Consider the following 21990-nt stretch of genomic DNA (forward strand, 5'->3'; position numbering starts at 1 on the left):
AGTAAAGAGTATAAGCCCTAATAAGGGAACTCGATATTTAACAAAGTTGGAAAAGGGTCAGTAACACAAAATATAAAAAATATATTTACCTGCATACAGAAGAGAGTGAATTCTGAGGAAGAGTGTAAACCTGGGATTTGCACTCAAATATGGAACAGACTCAAAAGCCCTGGCGAGAGAGTAAACCAGGCACACAGTAAGTCTGGAACTCACACCCAAGTAGCAAGAACATAGAAACCCTGGCAGGAGAGTAAACCAGGGATTGGAGAAAATGGGCAGAGACCCCCAGATGTGAACTGTGAAACAAATCGTGGAAAAGATGAGAAGGCTTAGGGAAAGAGATACCCCCTCCTTGAATTGTGGATTAAAAGGGAAGAACCATACTCCTTTTTACAAAAGGCATCAGATGTGCAAAGAGACAACTGTATATTTAAAAGTGTTGTGTAAACTGAGAAAACTCAAGTGAAGAGCCACCCTCCTTTGGAATCGTGGAAGATACAACAGTGACATTTTAAGAACCAGAAATACACCAAAGGAAGGGAAGGCCCCTTCTCTTCTGGAACAATATGTTTGGAACTTTGGAAAGTAGTGTTCAGCTAAAAGACATCCCCATTTCACGTTCTATTGAGTTTAGTGTGTGAGGCTCAGCTTAGGATTTTAGGCACAGGACAGAGAACTCTTTTTGACCTCCTGACACAGACGTTCCTTAGTTTTGTTGAGGCACAGAACCCCCTCTTAGAGTTAGGGATATGTAGGATTTCCCCAACCCATCTTTGTCTTTTGATAATAAGTATTTTATCAACAACAAAAATACCACTGTGTCCGAGTCTTACTCTTGATTCCTTACAGTACCAACTCTGGTTGGGTGATATTGTATATATATGTGTTCTATGTAAAGCGCCTAGGTGTGAGCGCTATATAACTAACACATTATTAGATCATAGGGGTCATTAATGGGAGGACGCCAAGTTAAGATGATCATCATTTCCCATATCCCATATGTGCGAGGATTGCATGTATGCATGAATGTAAAGGAGTCCCTGTGCGCATATGTATGCGAGGGAGTGTCTGTGAATGTGCACATCTGGTTGAATGCAGTGTGAAAGGCGTGCATGGGTACGACTGTGCGTGTGAGTGGGAATGCATTGTGAATATTCTGGGTGTTTGTGTGAATAACAGAGAAGCTATATGGGTGCTGGACTGATGGGGGAGTGTGTGTGTGTGTGTGTGTGTGTGTATATATATGGGGTGGGGGTCTGGGTGTGTGGGTGGCCCAGGGGAGAATTGGAGCATTTACATTTTTGGGCAAAGGCATGGCATGATTTCCTGTTATTTTTGGGCAACAAAAAGTCATTTTGAAGTGTGTTGGAGGATGGGGTTGGGGTGGGCGAAGGGTACAACAATGGGGCTGGCAGCCTGGATCTTTTGTACAACACAATGAGTGTCTGTATATGATATCAGAACATGTTTACTTACAGAGGCATGTTTTCTTTTTTTACTGGCCTCAAGGTCAAGCCAACAGGAGTATGTTCTAATGTGGAGATATTGGCATACATTGGAAGAGCCAGCATGAACATGTTTTGTTATAGTATTATTAATTGCATTATGGGCACGTTCCTATGTGAGAATACTGGCAAATCTCGGTGCACCAGCATGGACACATATGTGACTTGACATCTAATGGATTCTTTTAATGTCTTACCCTACAAAACAAATTGTAAATTGTGCAGGGGTTTACCTAATTCGTCACAAAGTCTACTGTTAAATCCACTATTTTAACCAATTTTTTCTAAAAACTGTTCTCAGGGGTGGGGAGTGAAAACCTCACTGTGCTTTGTCGCTTCTGTGCATTCGGCCGGGGGCAGAACATACCCCCTTCCCTCTGTGGGCTCTCATAGGGGTGGGACAAACTACATTAGCTCCATGCCCCACATGTTAGACAATCCTAGCTACGCCTCTGCAGTGTCCCAGATGTCGGGCTTCTCTGCATTCACTTCAGGTCTCCACCAGACCTTAGGTTTCTTCAAGATTCACTTCTTGAACAGACCTTTGTTTTCTCTGCATTCACTTTAGTGGCAATGGGCATCTCTCCCCCACTCATTCACTGTCTCTTTTGGGCATATGATACTATACCACCTTCCAGCCAGGGCTTTTCTTCTGTTTTAGGAAGTCATTTGTTTCAGGCATCCTTCAGGCTTCTCTGCTTGGCTTGAGGAACCTTCATGTAGGCCTGTTCCTACAGCTTTCCCTTTTCTGGGTTGATTTTCTGGGTCACCTTCTTCCAGAGCTGCAAGGTTGCCAAAATGTGTATTTCCTCTTCCCAGGGTAGTGGTTTCCCCCATGTATCCAGGGTTCAGTGGTTTACCCATGTATCAAGGGATCAACCTGAAGCCTCTTAGGATTCATTTCAGTCCTCTGAATATTCAGATCTCCCTTAGACATCTCTCTGTTTAGGTCTCTCTGATATCCTGCTTTGAGGTCACCTTCAGACCTCTGGATTCTCATGTCTCATGATCCTTGCCAGACCTCTGGCAAGGATCACACCCGTGTATCAGGGCCTGGATAGCAAGTAGGGAATCCTGCAAAGTAGCCATCTTGTCCACAGTGGCCTTTCATAGTTGCCAACATGATCCATTCCATTCTGTAGGTGCTTATCCAGTCCTTGTTTTTTCCTTTGCATTCTGGAACTTGCAGTTCCACTATTTCCATTATGAAACTTAGACTACAACTCAGAGAATGCAGAGAAGAAAAACAGGACTGGATAAACACCTGCATATTTGAAAGGATCATGTTGGCAACTATGCCTTCCTCCTATCCTGACATGGAACAGCAAAGCGCACATCCTTCTTCTCCTAGTGTGCAGCTGGGCTCACACAGCCTCCTTTAATGTGCATGACTGCTATAAGTGGTTGTGCCACCCTTCCTAATTGGTTTCCATTGTTCTTCTCAATTGTCCCTCCGCCTTGTTCCAAGCAGTCTCTCTCTCTGCATTGGTTAACTGCCCAATTGAGCTCACCTGGTAGCTCCATGGCTATATAACGGTACCATGGCATCAGTGCCATTCTGGATTATCACCATGTATCATCCTCAGATCTGAAACATTCCTGTCCTTGTAGGCTGTGAAAGTCTTCTGCCCTGGCATTGCGGCCTGACTGCATGGTCCATGGTCGCTTGGTTCTCTGCCTCTCCAGTGTGGGTAAGGATTTTTCCCTTTGTGGGTCGTGAAATCCGCAGTTACTTGGATAGAAGTTCATGGTTTTTTGGAATCTCTGTATTCTGGTCCATGTAATGTTTCCTTCTGAGATTATGTATTCTTGGTTCTGTTTTTCTGATCTCTTCCTCGCAGCCATGATAAATCTATAGGAGTTTTTTTTATACCTTGTCTCTGGTGGGAGGAAGAACATAAGGGGCCCTTTTCCATTCAAACTCTGGGAGGCGCACAGGGGAGCGGCTGGACCAATCCACTGCCCTGTAGCTGGATCCCCTATTAAAACGCGGTGATGAGTTCCTGCAACTCAACACAAAACCCACCTAGTGTTGAGAAACATGGGGCACAGTGTTTGTCGTACTACCCAAATGTTCAAATGGAGGACAGGGATAGGAACTGGCCAGTGCAGTCCAAAGGAATGAATTGTGATAGTTAGTAATAATTTTAAACAGCCTTATTTACCCAGAAAGAGGTAAGGAACACAAAAGCAGCCAGCAAATACACTGGGAGTTTTAAAGAATAATGCTAAACTTCAGATACATGGAAACATTGCACCTGGTTGGCACCTCTCCTGTGAGTGTTAATTGAACAATAAACCCAGAGAAGGGGATGTGGGGCATTAACGCTTCAGATAATGCCCCTGGGCCCATAGTTAGAGGCCAAAGCGAAGCAGATGCCTTAATGAACACCCAGGGGCATTTCCTGAAGTGGTACTTCCCCCCCTGCAAGGCGCTTTTTGCTATTAGTACACCAGCTCATAAAACCAGGGTTCTAAAAGCATTTGTTTTCTTTACCAAAACAAACAGAAAATAAATGTCAAAAAATGGCCACCGGGGAAGAGAAAACAAAGTTTTCCCTTTCCATGGTGACCATGGGAAATAAGTGAAAAAAAGTAAACAAACAAAATGGACACCATGGAAAGGGAGAAGGGACTACGTGTAGTCCCTTCTCCCTTTCCATGGCGGCCATTAAAAAAATAGGAGAAATAGTCAACAACAAAAAACAGCCTCCATGGAAAGGAGAGAAGGGACTACTTGTAGTCCCTTCTTCTTTTCCGTTACGGCATGTCGCAGATCGGTAGCGGACGTGCTGGGACAGAAGTGTTCCCAGTGCATCTGATCCCGAAATGGACAGAAAAGAAGGTAAATGGGGGTGGGAGGGTGGGGAGGGAATTCTGTGTATGGGGAGGGAAAGACTTACCTCATTCCCCTGAGAGGGGAGATGGCGGCCGCCAGCCCTGAGGAGGCTCAGAGCGGCGGAATTAGCATCTGGTAATGGCCATGTTCTGAGCCTCCTCATTAGCTGAGAGGCCGCACACACCCCCCTTGCTGGGTAGTAATAAAAATTATGAAATCTGCGCATCCTACTGAAGCTTGCCCCTCTGGGAGTAGTGCATTTCAGAGTAGATTCTGCACAAAGGTTCCGATTTGTCCTCAATTCTACACTGTTTCGGTCTCTGTGAAACACATCAGAATTGAATGTTGGAAAACGATTTCGACAACTTACATAGGGCTAGTACTCCATATACTGGGCATCACGTAATAATTGGAGATAAACACTTTCTTTCTTAATTGCATAGCTACAATCATTTTCTTAACAGGGCACATGCCTTTAGCAATAATATATAATGATGTTATGTGTCACTAAAAGAAAAAACATGGTATAGGCTCTATCCGAAAGATGATAATAGTCAGCATATTGGTCTGTTAAACAAATATTTCAGTGTGAATAAATGTTTAAACTTGAAATGAAAAAAAATGTATCCTTGTTAAAACACAAAAACGTAAATATGATTGTCTCTGTTGTGTGCCCTTTTTTTAAACTATTGTGACGTCGGCAGGGAAGATTTTGATTTTCCCTTTGTTATGGGTCACTCAGTTATTTACATTTGAGATAACATTTGGATCTCTTTTTCACAGAAGCATCATTTGTTAATTATTTAGCCAGCATGCTTGTATTGTAAAAAGCGCCCATTGGAAAGACACCCTTGCACTGTCTTAAAATAACATGTTTTCTTCATAGGATTTTCCACAAAACCAGCAACGTCCTGATTTTTCTCTTTTGCAGAGGGATTTGCAATCATCCCCCAGATTTTCTCCCATCTCTCCAATGAACTGCGTACAAATCTATCACTGTGATGCATAATGTGTTTTTTTCAGGCATCAGTCCCTTTCATCAGCAATAAGGACAGTGTCAGTACTGATGAGGAGGCCAGACTCTTGCTGTGTTACAACCCAGCACCTCCACTGCCACCGGGTCCCTGTGCTGCGTGCTTTCTCAGTGATATGACTGTTGGTGGGGCTAGCAAGCCTAGTGCTGCATGTGCTGAGGAGACTCGGTCATCTCCTGGATGCCTGGTATTTCAGTAGGCGGTGTTCGTGAAGATGCTCTTTTGAGTTCAGTGATCCATCAACCACCTGATGCTGGGGAACTGCAAGTATATCCGTCCAGGACGGAAAGGAGGAGGAGGGAACTTTCTCCTAGGGCTTGTCTCCCTCCCCACCATTGATCCTTCAGTCTACTGCATCCCTTGTGCTGCAGCACTATAATTTAAGTCTGAGGTTGGTGAGCTCCTGTTGGATATCGGTAGCAGGTCCTTCCAAGAACCAGATACTGATCCCACTTCCAATTTTACCAATGACTAGTAACCTGAAATGTGTGATATTCTCATTGACTCACCTGTCACATGAATTGTGTATGAAAGACCCGAAAGGGGACTCTTCAGTAGGTGGCAGTGTCAATGGACTGTGGAGAAACAATAGGAGGTACAGTTATACCTTAAAATGGCGTATTGTCCACATGCTGTGGTGAAAGCAGATACAGAGAACTGCATTTACCAGCAGTGAGCTCTATGCCCATGCCCACCAAAGAGAAAAGAAAAGAGGGCCACCAGAAAATAGGGGTGTGTGAGGTTTTCTGCTGCCGGAGTGATTTTGACAGATCAACCTGTCTACTGCTGTCAGCCTGTCTACTGCTCTATTTTAGTGGCTGTCCTGGAATTTTGGTGCTTGTGGTTTGAGAGGTGGCCTCTGCCAGACCAAAAAATGTTGTGAGCTGGAGTTGGCCTACCTAATTTTGCCATGTTACATGCCATGTAGATTGGAGTTGGAGGGCATTGTAGGAGAAGGTTGTCAACGAAATAGGGGTGAGACTTGGTGTCAAACTCACCCACGAGCAGACCTCTCATCAGTGAGACAATGTGTTGCACCAGGAGCAAGACCTGCATACGATACTGGATGCTCAGGTACGAGAGACTGTAAAACTCAGGCCTGAAACAGCAGCACAAGGCGGCAGTAAGTGGGAGCAAGATAATGGTGAAATCGCTCTGTCATTTACCTTTTACATTACTTTTAAAAACTAAACTCTAACTCTAAAGTGTTAACTCTGAACTCTAAAACTCAATTCTGAACTCAAAACACTCTTAACTTCAAAACCCCTTCTCTAACTGAAAACGTTACACTATTCTGTATTCGATTGACTAAATACAACATACTGTAACAAATTCCCATGTCTAGTTCTGGGAACCGGCAAGGTGGGGACTCAAGGGGCCACGTGACACACTGAGTCAGTGAATGTTTTTAACTTAGGGTGGTATGGGGAGTATCCCTGAGACCTCCAACCTTGATCCCCGTCACATAGCAGGGCACAATCAGAGTCACATCTCAGATTGGTTCTGGGATGCCAGACTTTCTACAAAAACCATGGTTCAAGCTAGTCCTAGTAAGACAACCTAGTCCCGACAGCCCTCCCCTAATCAAACCCTGTGGGAGACCAGGCAGAGCAATCTTCTTTCTCCCCCTCCCCACTTGAAGGAGCCAAAATCTCTTCCCCATACGATTGATAAACAAAGGTTTCCCTTTTAGGGAGCAGGGCTTTTTCTCACATGTTTTCAGGTAATGTTGTTAGACCCGCGGTGAACTCCACAGAACTGCAGATATGTTGTGTCAAGTTTTTGACTTCATGGACGCCTAATATTGAGCAGAGGAAGAACCATTTCAGCAACATTATTTCCCGGCTAGGACCCCTTCTGCTGGAGAAACACTAGTATAACACTAGCACTTCCCTACAATACCAATGATACAATATCTTCCCCAAACTTAACAATTACCTTCCCGGCTATTAAAACACGTGCTTGAAAACCAAAGAATTCAGCACTGCACAGGTAGAAATAGGGGAGAAAAATAAGATCCAAAATGTCAGATACGCCATTCACAGATGTGTCTCAAGTCCTTGAACCAAAGCATTCACAGGAGTCCACGAACAATAGCAAAGCAAATCGGATCCTTTTTACCAACCACAGATACAGACCCTTACAGGAGACTCACATCCTATATGCACTCCCAGTTCCAGTCCATCAGTGAGGGTTGTAGGCTCATGTTCGGAGAAGGCAGAAGGCTGGACAGTGGTGGCAGAACCTGAGGGTAGAAAGATGAGTGGCAGCAGTGGAGAGCAAGAAGAGGTGGTGAGATCTAAGACAGTCAAGTAGGAGGTGATAAAATCAGAAAAAGAGAGCTGGCAGAAGAAGGCGGTGGGAATTAATGTGAAGGAGGAAATGGTGAGAGTAATTTGGAGGAAGTTGTAACTAAAAAGGAGATGATAACATTGGAGGGGGAAAGAGAAGGAGGAGATTGTACGAATGAAGGTAGTGGAGGAAGAGGTGACAGAACAGTGGCAGGAGCAGTAAAGAACACCAGACCTGAGAGTAGAGACTAGGATGAGGTGGTTGGTTCCGTTGTCCAGGTGAGACTAGTAAAGCACCAGGGGATGGAGTCGATAGAAACATCAGTAAGTGGTAGTGACAAAGATGTGGCACAATCGGGGAAGAGCCAGAGAGTGAAGGAGTGAGATATCCAGTCTTGACTTGTCCATATCCGCGGGAGCCCTTGAACTCCACAGACCCACTTGGGCGTCTTGCCTATAGCTGACCTATCTCACAGCTGAACTCCAAAACACCTCAGGGGCAAAGGGGAGTACATCAAACAATAAAAAACAGATTTTGTTGCAGGGATGAAAGGAATAATATAGGTAAGATAACTGTACTGCTTCTAGTCCCAATCAGTCTCCAGCTTAATTAACTGCTGAACTTACTATGCCTATTTAAAACCACCTTCAAGTAAAACTCCCCCAACCCTTTGATCAAATGCTGCTATTCTGCATGTCCTGACAGCGAGATGGAGAACCATTAGGAGGTAGGTGCCAGTGGTATTGAAGGAGGATCAACAAAGACCAAAGGGAAGAAGACAGGATAGCAGAGACAGGAGCGTTATATGGCCAGGAAAAGCTCAAAACAATAGTTAGAATCAAAACCTAGCCAGTAAGAAAATGCAGGTTCCAGAGGGCTGAATTGGCATTATGTATGACAAGATGATTGAAGACGGCATGAGCTGTGGCCAGGGAATTTACTGTCAGTTTCAAGAGGCGGGTTGTCATGTACAGTGGGGTTAGGAAAGCGCAGGTAATAAATCAGCACAAGGTTGGTGAATGTTTCACCATTAGGATGGAGCAGGGAGATTGGATCATTCGTTGGCTAGCGTTGTAGTGAGGCAGTGTAGAACCTTGACAAAGACATTCTAAAACTGCCTTTCATCTGTTACCTTGAAATAGAAACATCATGCAACTGCAAGCTCTGATTTGTTAGGCCTTTTATTCCTCTTTTGGAACAGAGGCGAGGTTTTGGTGAAGGCAGTGAGCTTCATCAATCATCAGTGAATCGCGTCAATTCAAGACTTTACAGAAAATGCTATTTATGGAGGGTTAATGGTGTTTGTTGCAAGTTATGTTTTGTGTAAATGCTTGAGAAAGTGATAACTTTCCTTGTGTTCTTTTTAAAAAAACATCATCATCATCATCGCATATCGAAATACTATACTTATTTTGCAGAACCAGACTCAAAGCATGTCTACTAGTTGCCACCAGTAATGAAAATAGAGTTGCATTTATTAAGCAGTACAGCCAAATAATGACACCGGAAAGTGCCTTGCCAGTTGTATGTATGCTCATATATTACATTACAACACAACTTTGCATACTTACAGTTCTGTGACAGGGTCCACAGCTCCAAGGCGCTGGAATGCATGAACCAACCACACCTACTGCGGTTTTGGGGCCTGCAAGTCATTGCTTATACAGGGGTCTGCAACCCAGCAGGGAAGGACGGTTAGGGTGACGATGGTTGGATAGGAAGGGGAAAGTAGGAAAACTGGAATGAGGTTTAGGGAGAGGTTATAGATAGGTTGGGGATGTTAGGGTAAAGTTTTGACCACTGCGCATGCATCCAGAGTGCCTTTACACTCATACAAACACACTCCCCTGGTTCTGACTCTATACACACACATACACAATATCACTATAGCAGTATACAAAGACACAGCAACATAATAAACACACATGAGGTAGTGCAGGACTTAGCTTAGGTTAGTTGTCACTCAGAGCGTCCCTTGTCTCCTGTGATTTCGTTGTGCCAGAATGTGTCGTAATAGCTGTTCAAATGCTACGAGAGTGCTACAATTAGTACACATATCAAACACTGCTACATGTTGCTGTTCACGTGTGTGTACACATGCAGGCGATTTAGCGAGGCTGCACGTGGCTACTAAACATGCACAGTAGGGGCCGCATGTAGCTCTGTAAAGTGGTAACGTGTTAGTTAGGGCATGCAGGAGTAAGCAGTTAGTAACGCCTTAGGAAGGCGTTCTAAATTGTGTCTGCGGCTAGCGAGCCGCCATCCAATGATTTATGGTGCTGCACGTGGCTGGGAAGTGCTTATTACTGGAAAAACGGAAGCAAATTTTATAAGCAGACTGGCCTGTGCTTTTGGCTGCAGGAAGAGTACATGTATGGAGTGACTGACTCTGACTGGCACCACTATCCAGGCTAGTAGACTACACACATCTGGGAGACACTGCCGTAATAGCTGTTCAAATGCTACGAGAGTGCTACAATTAGTACACATATCAAACACTGCTACATGTTGCTGTTCACGTGTGTGTACACATGCAGGCGATTTAGCGAGGCTGCACGTGGCTACTAAACATGCACAGTAGGGGCCGCATGTAGCTCTGTAAAGTGGTAACGTGTTAGTTAGGGCATGCAGGAGTAAGCAGTTAGTAACGCCTTAGGAAGGCGTTCTAAATTGTGTCTGCGGCTAGCGAGCCGCCATCCAATGATTTATGGTGCTGCACGTGGCTGGGAAGTGCTTATTACTGGAAAAACGGATGCAAATTTTATAAGCAGACTGGCCTGTGCTTTTGGCTGCAGGAAGAGTACATGTATGGAGTGACTGACTCTGACTGGCACCACTATCCAGGCTAGTAGACTACACACATCTGGGAGACACTGCCTGTTTCTAAATGGCTTCCCGCTAGGCCAGTTGTCACTGCATTGGGCAAAGGACAGCTCTATCAAACGGTGCCATTCAGGGGTCATGACCCAGCTGCGGGAGCTTTTTGGGTGTTTTTCTGCCACAGGAAGGGGAAGACAGATGTCAAATTGTGTCAATCAGTTGGGGGTACAAGGTGGCTCTGCACTCAGGAGGATTCACACAATCTTCAGTGAATTCTCACCCAAACAAACCTTTCAAACATCAAAGGTACTTGAACAAATTATCAAACATATACATTTTGGACAAATATGAAGAAAGAAACATGCAGAAAGAAAGTACCGGCCCATGTTCCTAACCCATGTAATAAATCTCCAGCTTTGTCCTTAATTATACCCCTGGGGATATGCTGTGCTGCCCTAGGTCTTCCTAGACTCTGCAGACAGCCCACCCAAGAAATAAGCACAACCCACCTCCCCCTCTCTCTAGATCACGGGTCTTCAAACTGGGGGGATGGCTTCCCTAGGGGGTACCAAAGGATTTCCAGGGGAGCCCAGTACAGTTTTGAAAAAGGATTAAGATGACTGCTTTTAATAGCAATTATAAGAGGACAATCTGCTTATATTTTAAAGATCCTGGGGGGGGGAGTGGGGTGGAGCTGGACATCCTTTGGGCCCTGTAGGGGGAAACCCCCTGGTGGGGAGGGCCAGCAGAAACAATATTTTAACTTGGGAATGCCTATTCATCGAGAAGTATCCTAGTATCCTCAGAGTCACCACTGCTCACTTAACAGACCTCTTTCCCTGAGGGAATCTGGGGATTCTGACAGTACCCCTGCCTTAAATCCTGTGTCAGGGTCTCATCTGTGAGAATTTAACTGATAAAGCCTTGCTACTAGTCAGGGGGACATGAACATCTTCACATTCTTGACATGATCTCTCCTTAGGCCCATAACATAATTTGCAATACTTTCTTGCCTAGTTCCCTCACAACAATGTTTTAATAAACTCACATGGAAGGTAAGATGAATTGGGGGCAATGCCAACTTCGCAGTCACAGGTGTCACCACTCTCTATCTCAAACGGCCCAATAAATCGTGGATTGAATTTATTCTTTCCCTTACCCTAAAATTCTTCGTGAACAACCTCACCAAACTTCCTTCTTGATAAACAGGAGCTGGGCGTCATAAACGGTCTGCAAATCGTTTATAATTCAGTTTACTCAACTGCAAAACCTTTCCTGCCCTCTGCAGTTAAAATTAAGCAGGTTCAGCCTACAATTCCTTGCCACTGTTGAGGGAAGTGTCAACCCTGATTTCTAAAAAAGTCTGATTCGTGCTAAAGGAGCAACAGAATGCTCAGGAGCGCCGATATTAGTCCATTACTGGGTGCGTTGTAGATACACCCACACTTGTATCAATTTATGGCCATAACACTGCTGAGTTCATCAGCAAAGCTTTCACTAGACCTTTGGAGTTCAGTGTGGGGAATCCATATATTTGTGATGATTCCATTCTTACTATAAATATTGACTTCATTTTGGATTGGCCGTACACTGATGCATAACCTAACCATTGTATGATGCAGGTTGAAGGGATTCCTGTAAACAATTGAATCTAGTGGACAAGGGCTTCTTCACTTACTCCTACATCAATTGCATCTTTGTTGTCTAATGTCCCATTTTTCATGGACGTTACTTTGGATCACAACGAGCAAATGCCTGGGCTACGGAAGCAGAACAACGCAATGTTGAAGTTTACCTCAATCACTCATCGACTCTAAAAACAGCATTAGGGAACCTCATGTCTCTCTGTATTTTTGGAACATTAGAATGGGATAGACTCAAAGTGAAAACAGTGGAGTCTCCCTGAGCTTTAATTGCAGATAGACCCCAAGATCTGCTTGTTGCAATGTCTGATGGACGTTGTGATAGTGAAGTGAACGTTGCAAGTGCAGAGGGTTAACTTGTTCTGTTTGCACTAGTTTGATAAATGCGCCGGTCACCTTATTCTGAAAGGTGGCCTGTGTATTTAAATGGGGCTGGCCAACAGCACAAATGGTGCCCTGGCTAGCCCCTTTGCAGTCATCCCGACACTAACGTATGATAGTCTCCAAGCACCAACGTGGGAGCTGGGAGAGAATTTCAGAGTGACATGCCCTTAAAGGGCCAGTCATTGTGAAATGTAAACAAAGACAAACACATTTCTGTCCTTTTTGGGGGTTGGAAATGCAAGTGGAACTACAGTGGTGCATATTGCTTCGGTTCCACTACATCGAAAATACATGTCAGGGACAGGAATACATCTATCATGCATTCTACATCCTCCTGTGCCTGTTCCAAACAGACACATGGAAATGTGTTTCATTTCTGTACATTTCAAAGTGCATCCCTGTTTCTGAATTCTGGATGTGCATTGGTGGTGGTAAAGGGCATCTGAATGTGATGCCCTTTGTGAATAGGACACAACCCTTTTTGGTGCAAGTGATTCTATGCAATAGCACATCCCAACACTTATGCCAAAAAACGTTTTGAGGATCTGCCGCACATCGTGAAGCATCCAAGGACATCTGCATGCTGCATGCTGGTGAATGTTACCTGGCACTTCCGAGCTGGCATACTTACTGTTTGAACATTCAGATCACCAACCAGGCAGAACATTGTGTTATACAGTCTTATTTTGTATTTATATTCGAGATTACGTTGCACAGACCTATTTAGCAAGCAACAGGGCTCTGTACAATGTAGGTTGAGTGTTACATCAAATGGTTAAGCCAGCGTAAGAGGGGATATGTTCCGGCTGTGGAGCTTGAAGCCACTCAGTGGTGGTTTTCTCCTAGGTGAAGGCGCTGAGGGTCATGGGCATTCCCGAGGTAGTCTGTGAACACCAGGGTCTTGAGGTCCTTCCTGAAGAGAATTTGGGCCATCCTAATTGCGAACGGGATACGGTTCCAGTATCAATAGTGCCTAGCAGTATGGCCTGGAACCTTTCTTTGAAATCTTTCAACACTACCTTCCCTGCTCAGAAACTATCCAGTGGAAAAGCCTAGACCGATAGACGTAATTGCTTCATTAGAGTCTATGGCACAGATCTATCATATAAGTTGATTCTCGCCATGGCAATACCTTCCAAATGTATTTGCAATTTTCAGAGAAATATGTATACTAATCCTCCAGCTTCTGAGGATAAAATCAACTTGGGCATATGAGTAGCCAATAGCTGTACAGGGTGTACTGGAAAATCCCCTTCAGCCAGAAGTCTGAAACAGACTTCATTCAAGTTTCCGTTTGTAAGCTGTCCAGTATCCTTTAAAATTCCTTAAAAAGTAGTGAGGCAAAATGTCGGGAGAGGATGTTCGGTTCACAGGGAACATATCTCCACCCAGGTTTACCAGGTACTACTTGAACTAATACAGGTTACCAACCATGACAATGACATTTAATAGAATTCTTTGGATGGTCCTACTGAAGTGCTTATTACTTTTACAGGCAATATCCCGGCTTCCTGTGTGGCTGCCAAGTGATCTGGATAGACAAGTGGTCACAGAAGATGATTCAGAGTGAAGCCAGTCATTACATTGCCAAACATCAGGTTTTGGAATTGCACCCTAAAGAAACAAGGTACTGTAAAACGAATCAAGCGTTTCACATTTTTTATTCTGTAAAAAAAAAGGGAGTTTCTCTATGAGGACCAATGCTATAGTTATTAATTTATATTGTTCAGAAAACCAATCCTTATATGGTTATCTCTGCTGTGATACTCGTATTGTTTTATAACAAACCTGTGATCCTTTTAATAAATAAATAAAAATACAAATTCTGTGACTGGAACCTAAATAAATGGATGTGTGTGACTGCCTGTTTTAGAGGTGTGTATGTATGTATTATATATATGTGTGTGTGTGTGTTCATATCTACATATATATATTTGTTCCTTATTACTTTAACATGTACACAAGGACATTCCAAGTACTTTACAAATACTTATTATATTTTCATTCAAAGTGTTTTTAAATGGTTTCAGCAACCTCAATGTATTATTAATGCTGTTTTGTATTAAAGTTAATGTTGGGGAGAGTGTTTATTTTGCTGTATGTTTATTCCTCTTTAAAAATAGCTTGCACTGATTTTTGATGACATCAGTCATTTCATTACTTTTATATACTTAAAAGCAGTTTCTTCTACGGTGGTGAATGTACAAATAATACGAGTGGTAAACAATGGCTCTGTACCTAGAAAACCACAAAGGTGTGCCCTGTCTGAGAAACAGGTGTTGGCCAAGATGCCTGAACCTAATACGTGTTATACACACACACACATACACACACACTGACACACACGCGCGCACACACACACACACACACACACACACACACATACACACATATACAATTGACGTTTTGTAACCATGCAATGGTTATAAAAATCAACCTTCTGCATTACATATAAAATACAATAAAATATATTAATCAGATACAATTTCATTAATACATATTGATTCATCATATCATCTTAACCATTAAATTAATTAACACATTTACACATTTACAAAACTGCATTTCATCTCATTGTTAAAAACTTCAGTTTTGACTGACCTCAGTCAGCCGATGGATAGCTTACTCTACCCTCCTCATCATATCCTTCCGGATGTAAAAGGCTCCTGCAGTTGCTACTATAGATCTGGCACAATAAATACTGCTCCAAAATTTATCAGATGATACAAAATACTCATGATGTGTATCCAGTGCGTACCCTTTATAATATGACTTACTCAAGTTAGGGCAGCCTGTGAGTACATGACGAAGGTTATAGGTCAAAGTTTCGAATCAAAAGGTTCGAAATACAATAGGTTCGAAACAAAAGGACCGAAAACAAAAGGTTGGACATTTGTTTTTTAATGGTTTTTTTTGGGCGGGGGGGTTCCCCAACCCATGTTTTTGTGGTAAAAACCACTTTTTTAACCTAGACGGAAACCCACAAAAAATATATTTAAAAATGTGCACCTTTTGTTTTCGATCCTATTGACTCTCAACTTTTGTATTCAAACCTTTTGTATTCAATCCTTTAACTGGACACCCATGACGAATGGTTTCGACATTGAACTTGCTTAGCCTGCATACCCTTTCTTCGTAGGGAGTCCCACTCCATCTACCCAAATGTTCTTTCGAGGGGAGAAGGTCAAATCTTAAATAGGTAATGAAATGCCCTAATTGCAAATTCATCGGTTTCATCAAGTAAGTGCAAGGCCGGTTAGGGGTAAAACTCTGTCCTGCATATATAATAATGTCTGTTACAGTTTTTATACAATACGTTTTGTACTTTTTTAATCTTTTATTGTATTCTTGTTTGAAAATTCTTTGTAAAGGTTTATATAAACCAAAAACAGTAAAGATAATAATAATATATATAATACATTTCTTTCCCTCGCAAATTAGACCGGCTCAAATTGATTTATGCAAAACCCCATTAAATTCATGTCATTTTTGTGAATTATAAAAATCATGTTTTGAGGCATCCAATATTAACTGCAATAGGCTTGGAAGTTGTCACACAGGCTGCCTTTCTGCAAGTGCACACACAGATGTGTCAAAGGTGTGAAGGACATTGAAAAGACAAGTGAGTGTAACATCAGTACAAGTTATACTGCAGTCACTCAAAGGGGTATATTGGCTGTTCAATGTAAGCAATATTTCACTCAGAAACAGTGTCCTCTTTATCTGCCCTTCAGGTAACTGCGTTTCCCTATTGGCCTTTGGCTTATTTTAGTAGGATCATCAACAAAATATTATTCTCTTTCAAATGAAAGATCATTGCTTTTGACCAGGTTAAGACAAAGGCCTGTCTAAGGTCCATTCAAACTAATTGCTTGCCACGGTTGTTTAGGCTCAATATGAAGTAAATAAAAGTGGATGCGTTATCATTGAGCATCACAAGTTAGTAGTCATCAGAAATATGTACTCTCCTTTTTACATATTACCAGTAGTAGAAAGTTTGACATGTAAATGGATTAATATTCTCTTTCAAGATTAACCTGAAAACAGTTGATATGACCATGGCCTTTTGTTCTTGTCTCACACCCGCTTCAGGGATGAGGTTGCAGAAGTTTGTACTCAGATCCATAGCAATATGCTCCAGGAATGCAATCAGATTCCCTGGGTTGGAGCACATGGCTACCACATAGCTTTGAATGATACTGAGCGAGATGGTGACGCATTGGCAAGAACACCACAAAGAAATGTCACTGACCTGCCCTTCACCAAAGACATTATGCAGGTAAGGAAAAGGGACACGTGGATTTGGAGTACCCAGCTGATTACCCGGTACCTGCTATCTGGGCCCATTCATTATGTGCCGACTAGTGAGTTTCAGTAATGAGATTCTGCTTTACTGCATTGATTTAAATCTTTGTGCAAACATCTGCTTACAAATGATCACCAGTAGATCCAGATGAGGCACTACAGCTTTTGTCATTAACATGCAAGGAATATATATTCTTAAATGTGTCCCTGCAGCTATGTCATTTACAGTAACATTTGGAATGCACAGTTTAAAGCTGGACAATTAAAGAAAATTCTCCCTAAAACCAAAATGTGATGAATGGAAGGTTTTGGAATGTGTCATAACCGCACACATGGCTTGTTCTTGGCAACCTTCATAATATTGTTTTGTTAGCATAACTGACCCTTTACAAAAGTGGACCAGACATTTGGAAATAATTCCTGTTCCTGACACCAATGGGAGCAAACACAACCTAAACTACTGGGTCACACTCCCTCTGCAACGGAACGCAAGCCACCCCAGCTTGTTTCAGTCTTGTTGGACCTCATAAGTGAGGTGCAACTTGATTCCTTATGGCACAGCAAACAAGGGACATATGTCTGAGTAGACCCTCTCTCACTTAGGTAGACAAAGTAAAAGCAAGATGTGATAGAGGAAAGGTTTTGAAGTACTGCAATTGCTCTGGGGTAACCTTCCATACCATGATTTCTTTTAGCTTGTCTACGCCATTGCATAAATGGACAGTCAAAGTAACCAAAGACTGTGGTTGTTGTAGCGCTCTCTTGGTCTAACTTCTGATTGAATGACTGCAAGGATAAAGCTTTCCGAAATAAACTGCTTGAACAAGAGTTATAACCATGAACATTTTAGCAATAACGACTCAGAGTTCCTGAACATTAACCTATTGCAAGCCTAAGACGGGAATTGGATGGCTATCCCAAAGACATGGCTCCAACACAGAAAGGGCCTCATTCCGAGTATGGAGGTAACCATGCCGCTTTTAGCGGCATGGCTACCCCCACACCGGGTACCGGGTTCCCTGAATGGGGAAATAACAGGCCATTCCGACCTTGGAGGTCCCGGTATTTCCCCATTCAAGGAACCCGGACCCGGTACATCCCCATTCCTATTTGAGCCCCTATAGGGCTCAATGGGAATGGGGTGGATGCTAACAACGGGCCAGTTAATGACGGGCCCGTTGTTAGCATCCTGGTCTGCTCGCGGGACCCGCTAAGGACGCCTGGTTTTACCAGGCGTCCTTAGCGGGTCCCGCGAGCAGCCCTCGTAATGAGGCGGTAGGGGGTTAACGGGGCCGGCAGCTCTACCGGCCCCATTAACCCCCTATTGCCAGGGTCATAATGAGGCCCAAAGACACCTTTCTGCCTGTTATGTATGACAAGATTTAGGCTGATCAGGTTGTACCTGAGCATGGGCATGTTTATATACATGGATTGTATTTGCCTAATGAACAGACGCCAAAACAATGAATGCTCTTAACATACCATAGAGAGTATCTTGAAGCCAATTTTTGGTTGGACCAAATGCCAATTAATAGATTTTAAGAAAAAAATAACAAGGATGACTTTATTCTAGAAGTTAACCAAACAGTAGCATACCATGCCCACTGCTGAAGTATAATTTGGTATGCTTGTAAATGAGTAAAAATGAAATCTACAACTTAAAAAAAACAGAGTTTATTAAAAAAGATAACTAGGCTCTTTTAAAAATATCTCAATCTTATTACCATTCTACATAAAGGAATTATCACACATCGATGCTTTCATGGTGACTGAACATCTTGACACAATGGACAAATAATCCTTTAATCCTTATCAACATTGACTCTTGAGTATGTTATTTTATATATATTTTTAGAGCACAGTATTTGCCAAAGATGACTTCCTGTGACTAGGACATACCCTTCATTACCAACATAATCAGTGTAAAGATGAACAATGATAAATAATGATCCAGGAAAAAGGACTAGTTAGAGATGAACATAGTCTTAAGTGCCTTCCTAACGTATTTGATTCCCCAGAGTACTGTAAGGGCGCAGAAGGAGGAGACTGACACACAGGTGGCATGGTTGTTGGCATACACTTTTATTTAAGATCAAAATTAAAGTGAAAACCTAACTTTCCCTAACTCTAACAGGGGATTCCCTTCCTCAACTAGCATACTAAGGATTCAGTCAGGATGTCCATGTAAATCAAGAGTCCACCGTCCTGTGTCATAAACCTATTCCTGTCCCTTACACTTGTAATTAAACTTATGAAGTGATGGATATTCTTGGTCCAGGATACTGCCTCCCTTCTTCTGGACAGTGTATCACAGTTCCAATTGTTAGGTGTGATCTTTACCTGAGGGAATTACTCCCTTCCCCAGGTTTCAATCCCTTCCCAGGGCACAACACAAAGTTCCAGGTTCAAATGCTAAAAAGCAGTAAATTTCTCAGTTCAAATTCAAAAGATAAAGTTCCAATTCAGACACCACCATTCCTTATTGCCCATAGCTGTTTCTTCACTATTGGGTTCCTAGAGAATGCCTCCCTTCTCCAGGTCTCCAAGTGTCTTTCTCTCAGTGTTTTCACAATGTCAGGGGAATGACTCCCTTCCCCTGGCCCTTTTGCAGGCCTACTCCACAAATCACAATACCAAGGGGAATGTCTCTCTTCCCCTGGCCATTAGTCAGGCTTACTTTACAGTTCACAACATCAGGGGGAATTACTCCCTTCCCCTGGCTTCTTTACACTTTTAGCAAAGTTCACAATACTAGGGGGAATGACTCCCTTCCACTGGCTTCTTTCCACTTTTGGCACAGTTCTCAATACCGGGGGGAATGACCCCCTTCCCCTGGCCTCTTTCTTATTCATGTATTGCCACAAAGAAGATGGCTTCCAAAAGTTCATTTAGTGCTTAGCTTTGGTAGACCTCGTTCACTCTCCTTCGAGGCACTACCCCAAAGAGGATGGCTTACAAACTTTCCTTTAGTGTTTGGCTTTGGCAGACCTGGTTCACTCTCCTGCCAGGTACTGTCACAAAGAAGATGACTTGGATGCCTCAGCTTGCTTTTTGGGTGAGTGTCCCAGACCTGTATTTCTTTCCCAGTGTGTCCCTCCTCACCCATGCTCGGTAGTCTTGGAGTTTTCCCGAACTCCATTACGCCCTCACCAACCATCCCAGAAAGCAAGATACCTTTTGGGCTCTTGCTGGTTTCTTCCGGTTGGTCCGGGGCTCTTGGAGCATCAGCTTCGGTCTTCCCCTGGCTTCTCTGGCTTTCTGACGGGCTGCAGCGTCCCCTCAGTGTGCCTTTGCTTTGCGCATGCGCCTTAGGACTTGCGCACACCATCCAGGTACTTCTCGCGCCCGGACCTTCTCCTGGCCAGCCTTCCATCCTGTTGCTCCTCGCTGGACTGGACAGGGACATCTCGGTTCCCTCGCTCTTGCTGCACTCATTGGTGTCTTCCCGGTGCTCTGCCGAACCGCTTCCTCACTCGTGGTTCCTCCAGGGATGGCCTTTCTGTTTGGTAAGTCCTTCGTCTGTTTTTACTTTGAATCTAGCAAAACAATTAGAACATGTATGTACGTCCCCTTGAGGACTTTCCATTGCTTTGCATGTTCTCCTCGTCCCAGTACCTTCCAGGGAAGTCTTTCCAAAGTCATCCCTACTCTTCCTTGTCCCGGTATCTTGCAGGGAAGTCTTTCTAAGGTCCTCCCTACTCTTCCTCGTCCCAGTTAATCTTGGGTTTTTAACGCTACAGAGGCAAATGGAAGTGTGGGCTACAGAGGGTTTAGTGAAGGGATATGAGGATGCGTAGGAGGTGGGTGGATGTGATGATGGGTTGGCATATTACATTTCCCTTGGATGTTCATACTTGTCCCTAGCGGGGGAGTCTCTCCCCATGAGATCCTCCCGCTGAGTACCACCCCCAGGGGGACTATCGGGTATTGGCCTCACCTCCCTGGCCTTATTGGAAGGGGCTCCTCCCCTCGAGAGAAGAGATGACATCCAAGGATTCTTCACAGAACAAAGAGTGAGGCAGTGACAGGTCTCCTTTAAAAGTGACATTTCTACATCTCATTCATTGCTGCTTGACTTTTGGTTGCTTCATCAGATGGCATAAAGTTGAATGGAGTGTGCCAGTAGAGATATAATGCAAGTATTTGTCTCTGAGAAATATGGGACGCCCACCATAGAAGGCTAAATGTGTAATACATAGTGATTTTAAAGTTGCATGCTTTTGGACTGGAGCAGGGCCAAAGCCAGGGTGACATGTTCCCTCCACCTCAAGCAGAGTTACAGACCAGCTGCTGCATTCTGAAAACACTAAAGGTGGTATTGAATATGTCTGAGATGTCCCAACTAGGCACTGTTAGCATAGTATATATTGAATATAATAAAGGGTAGCCTGGCCAAAACTATATGCTGACATTTTAACAGTTGGAATAGCTTTCTATAACAGAGTGCCATCAGCAAAGTAATGTAATTGCAGCTGCTGCTACTAGAGAAAAACTGCATTTGGTTAAATACAGGTACTAAACAAAAGAGAAGACACAACTCCTTTACTTCTTGCACTGGCGTACACTCCTTTTTGACCACTTTTGTAATTCTTTGGTGAGTTCTACGAGGCGTCCCCCGACACATTACCATGTATGGGATAGAGACTGAGATGTCTGTCAGGCCGGTTCTCATTGGGTATTTGCATTATTGCTGTCCTTAAAAATGTTTGAATCCATTTCAGATAACAGATTTTGGCTCATTCCTAGATGCTCATATTGGTCAGACACAGCTGGAAGTCATTTTTATTTCAGGTCCTCATCTGTTATATTTTCTCTTCATGTTCCTCCTCCTAGTAATTTGCCCTTTTAACATTATTTAAACTCTTTCTTGACCTGGTAATGTGTGTTTTCGTGCATGTGGCCTAAGGCTGCAATGGGACTTGCGTTGCATCAGGGGAAAAGCACGTTCTACATCCTGAAGCAGCTTATTGACACCACAGTCCACAGCCCCACTTGGATACACCTGCAATACATCTGTGAGAGAGTTAAAACTCTGTATAGTAAGACCTAGAAAGGACAGTTGTTCTGGAAGCCACAGTTCTTGAACCTGTGCCATTGCAGAGTGCACCTTTGCCTGCATCGGCCTTGTCTGATCTACAACAAACTTTAAAATCAATATATGTGCCCAC

At 43.3% G+C, this 21990-nt stretch overlaps 1 protein-coding gene across 1 annotated transcript in view; it reads left to right on the top strand.

Annotated features, from left to right (window-relative positions):
* The window catches only part of LOC138452855 (uncharacterized), a 1928742-nt gene that overhangs the window by 1413640 nt on the left and 493112 nt on the right, over positions 1-21990 (top strand). The window contains exons 72-73 of the mRNA XM_069605205.1: positions 14013-14144; positions 16610-16796. Of these exons, the coding sequence (XP_069461306.1) occupies positions 14013-14144; positions 16610-16796 (319 nt within the window). The remainder of the gene's footprint in view (positions 1-14012; positions 14145-16609; positions 16797-21990) is intronic.

The sequence above is a fragment of the Ambystoma mexicanum genome, chromosome 4p, assembly GCF_040938575.1.
Source record: "Ambystoma mexicanum isolate Mex_15411 chromosome 4p, UKY_AmexF1_1, whole genome shotgun sequence".
NCBI classification, from domain to species: Eukaryota; Metazoa; Chordata; class Amphibia; order Caudata; family Ambystomatidae; genus Ambystoma; species Ambystoma mexicanum.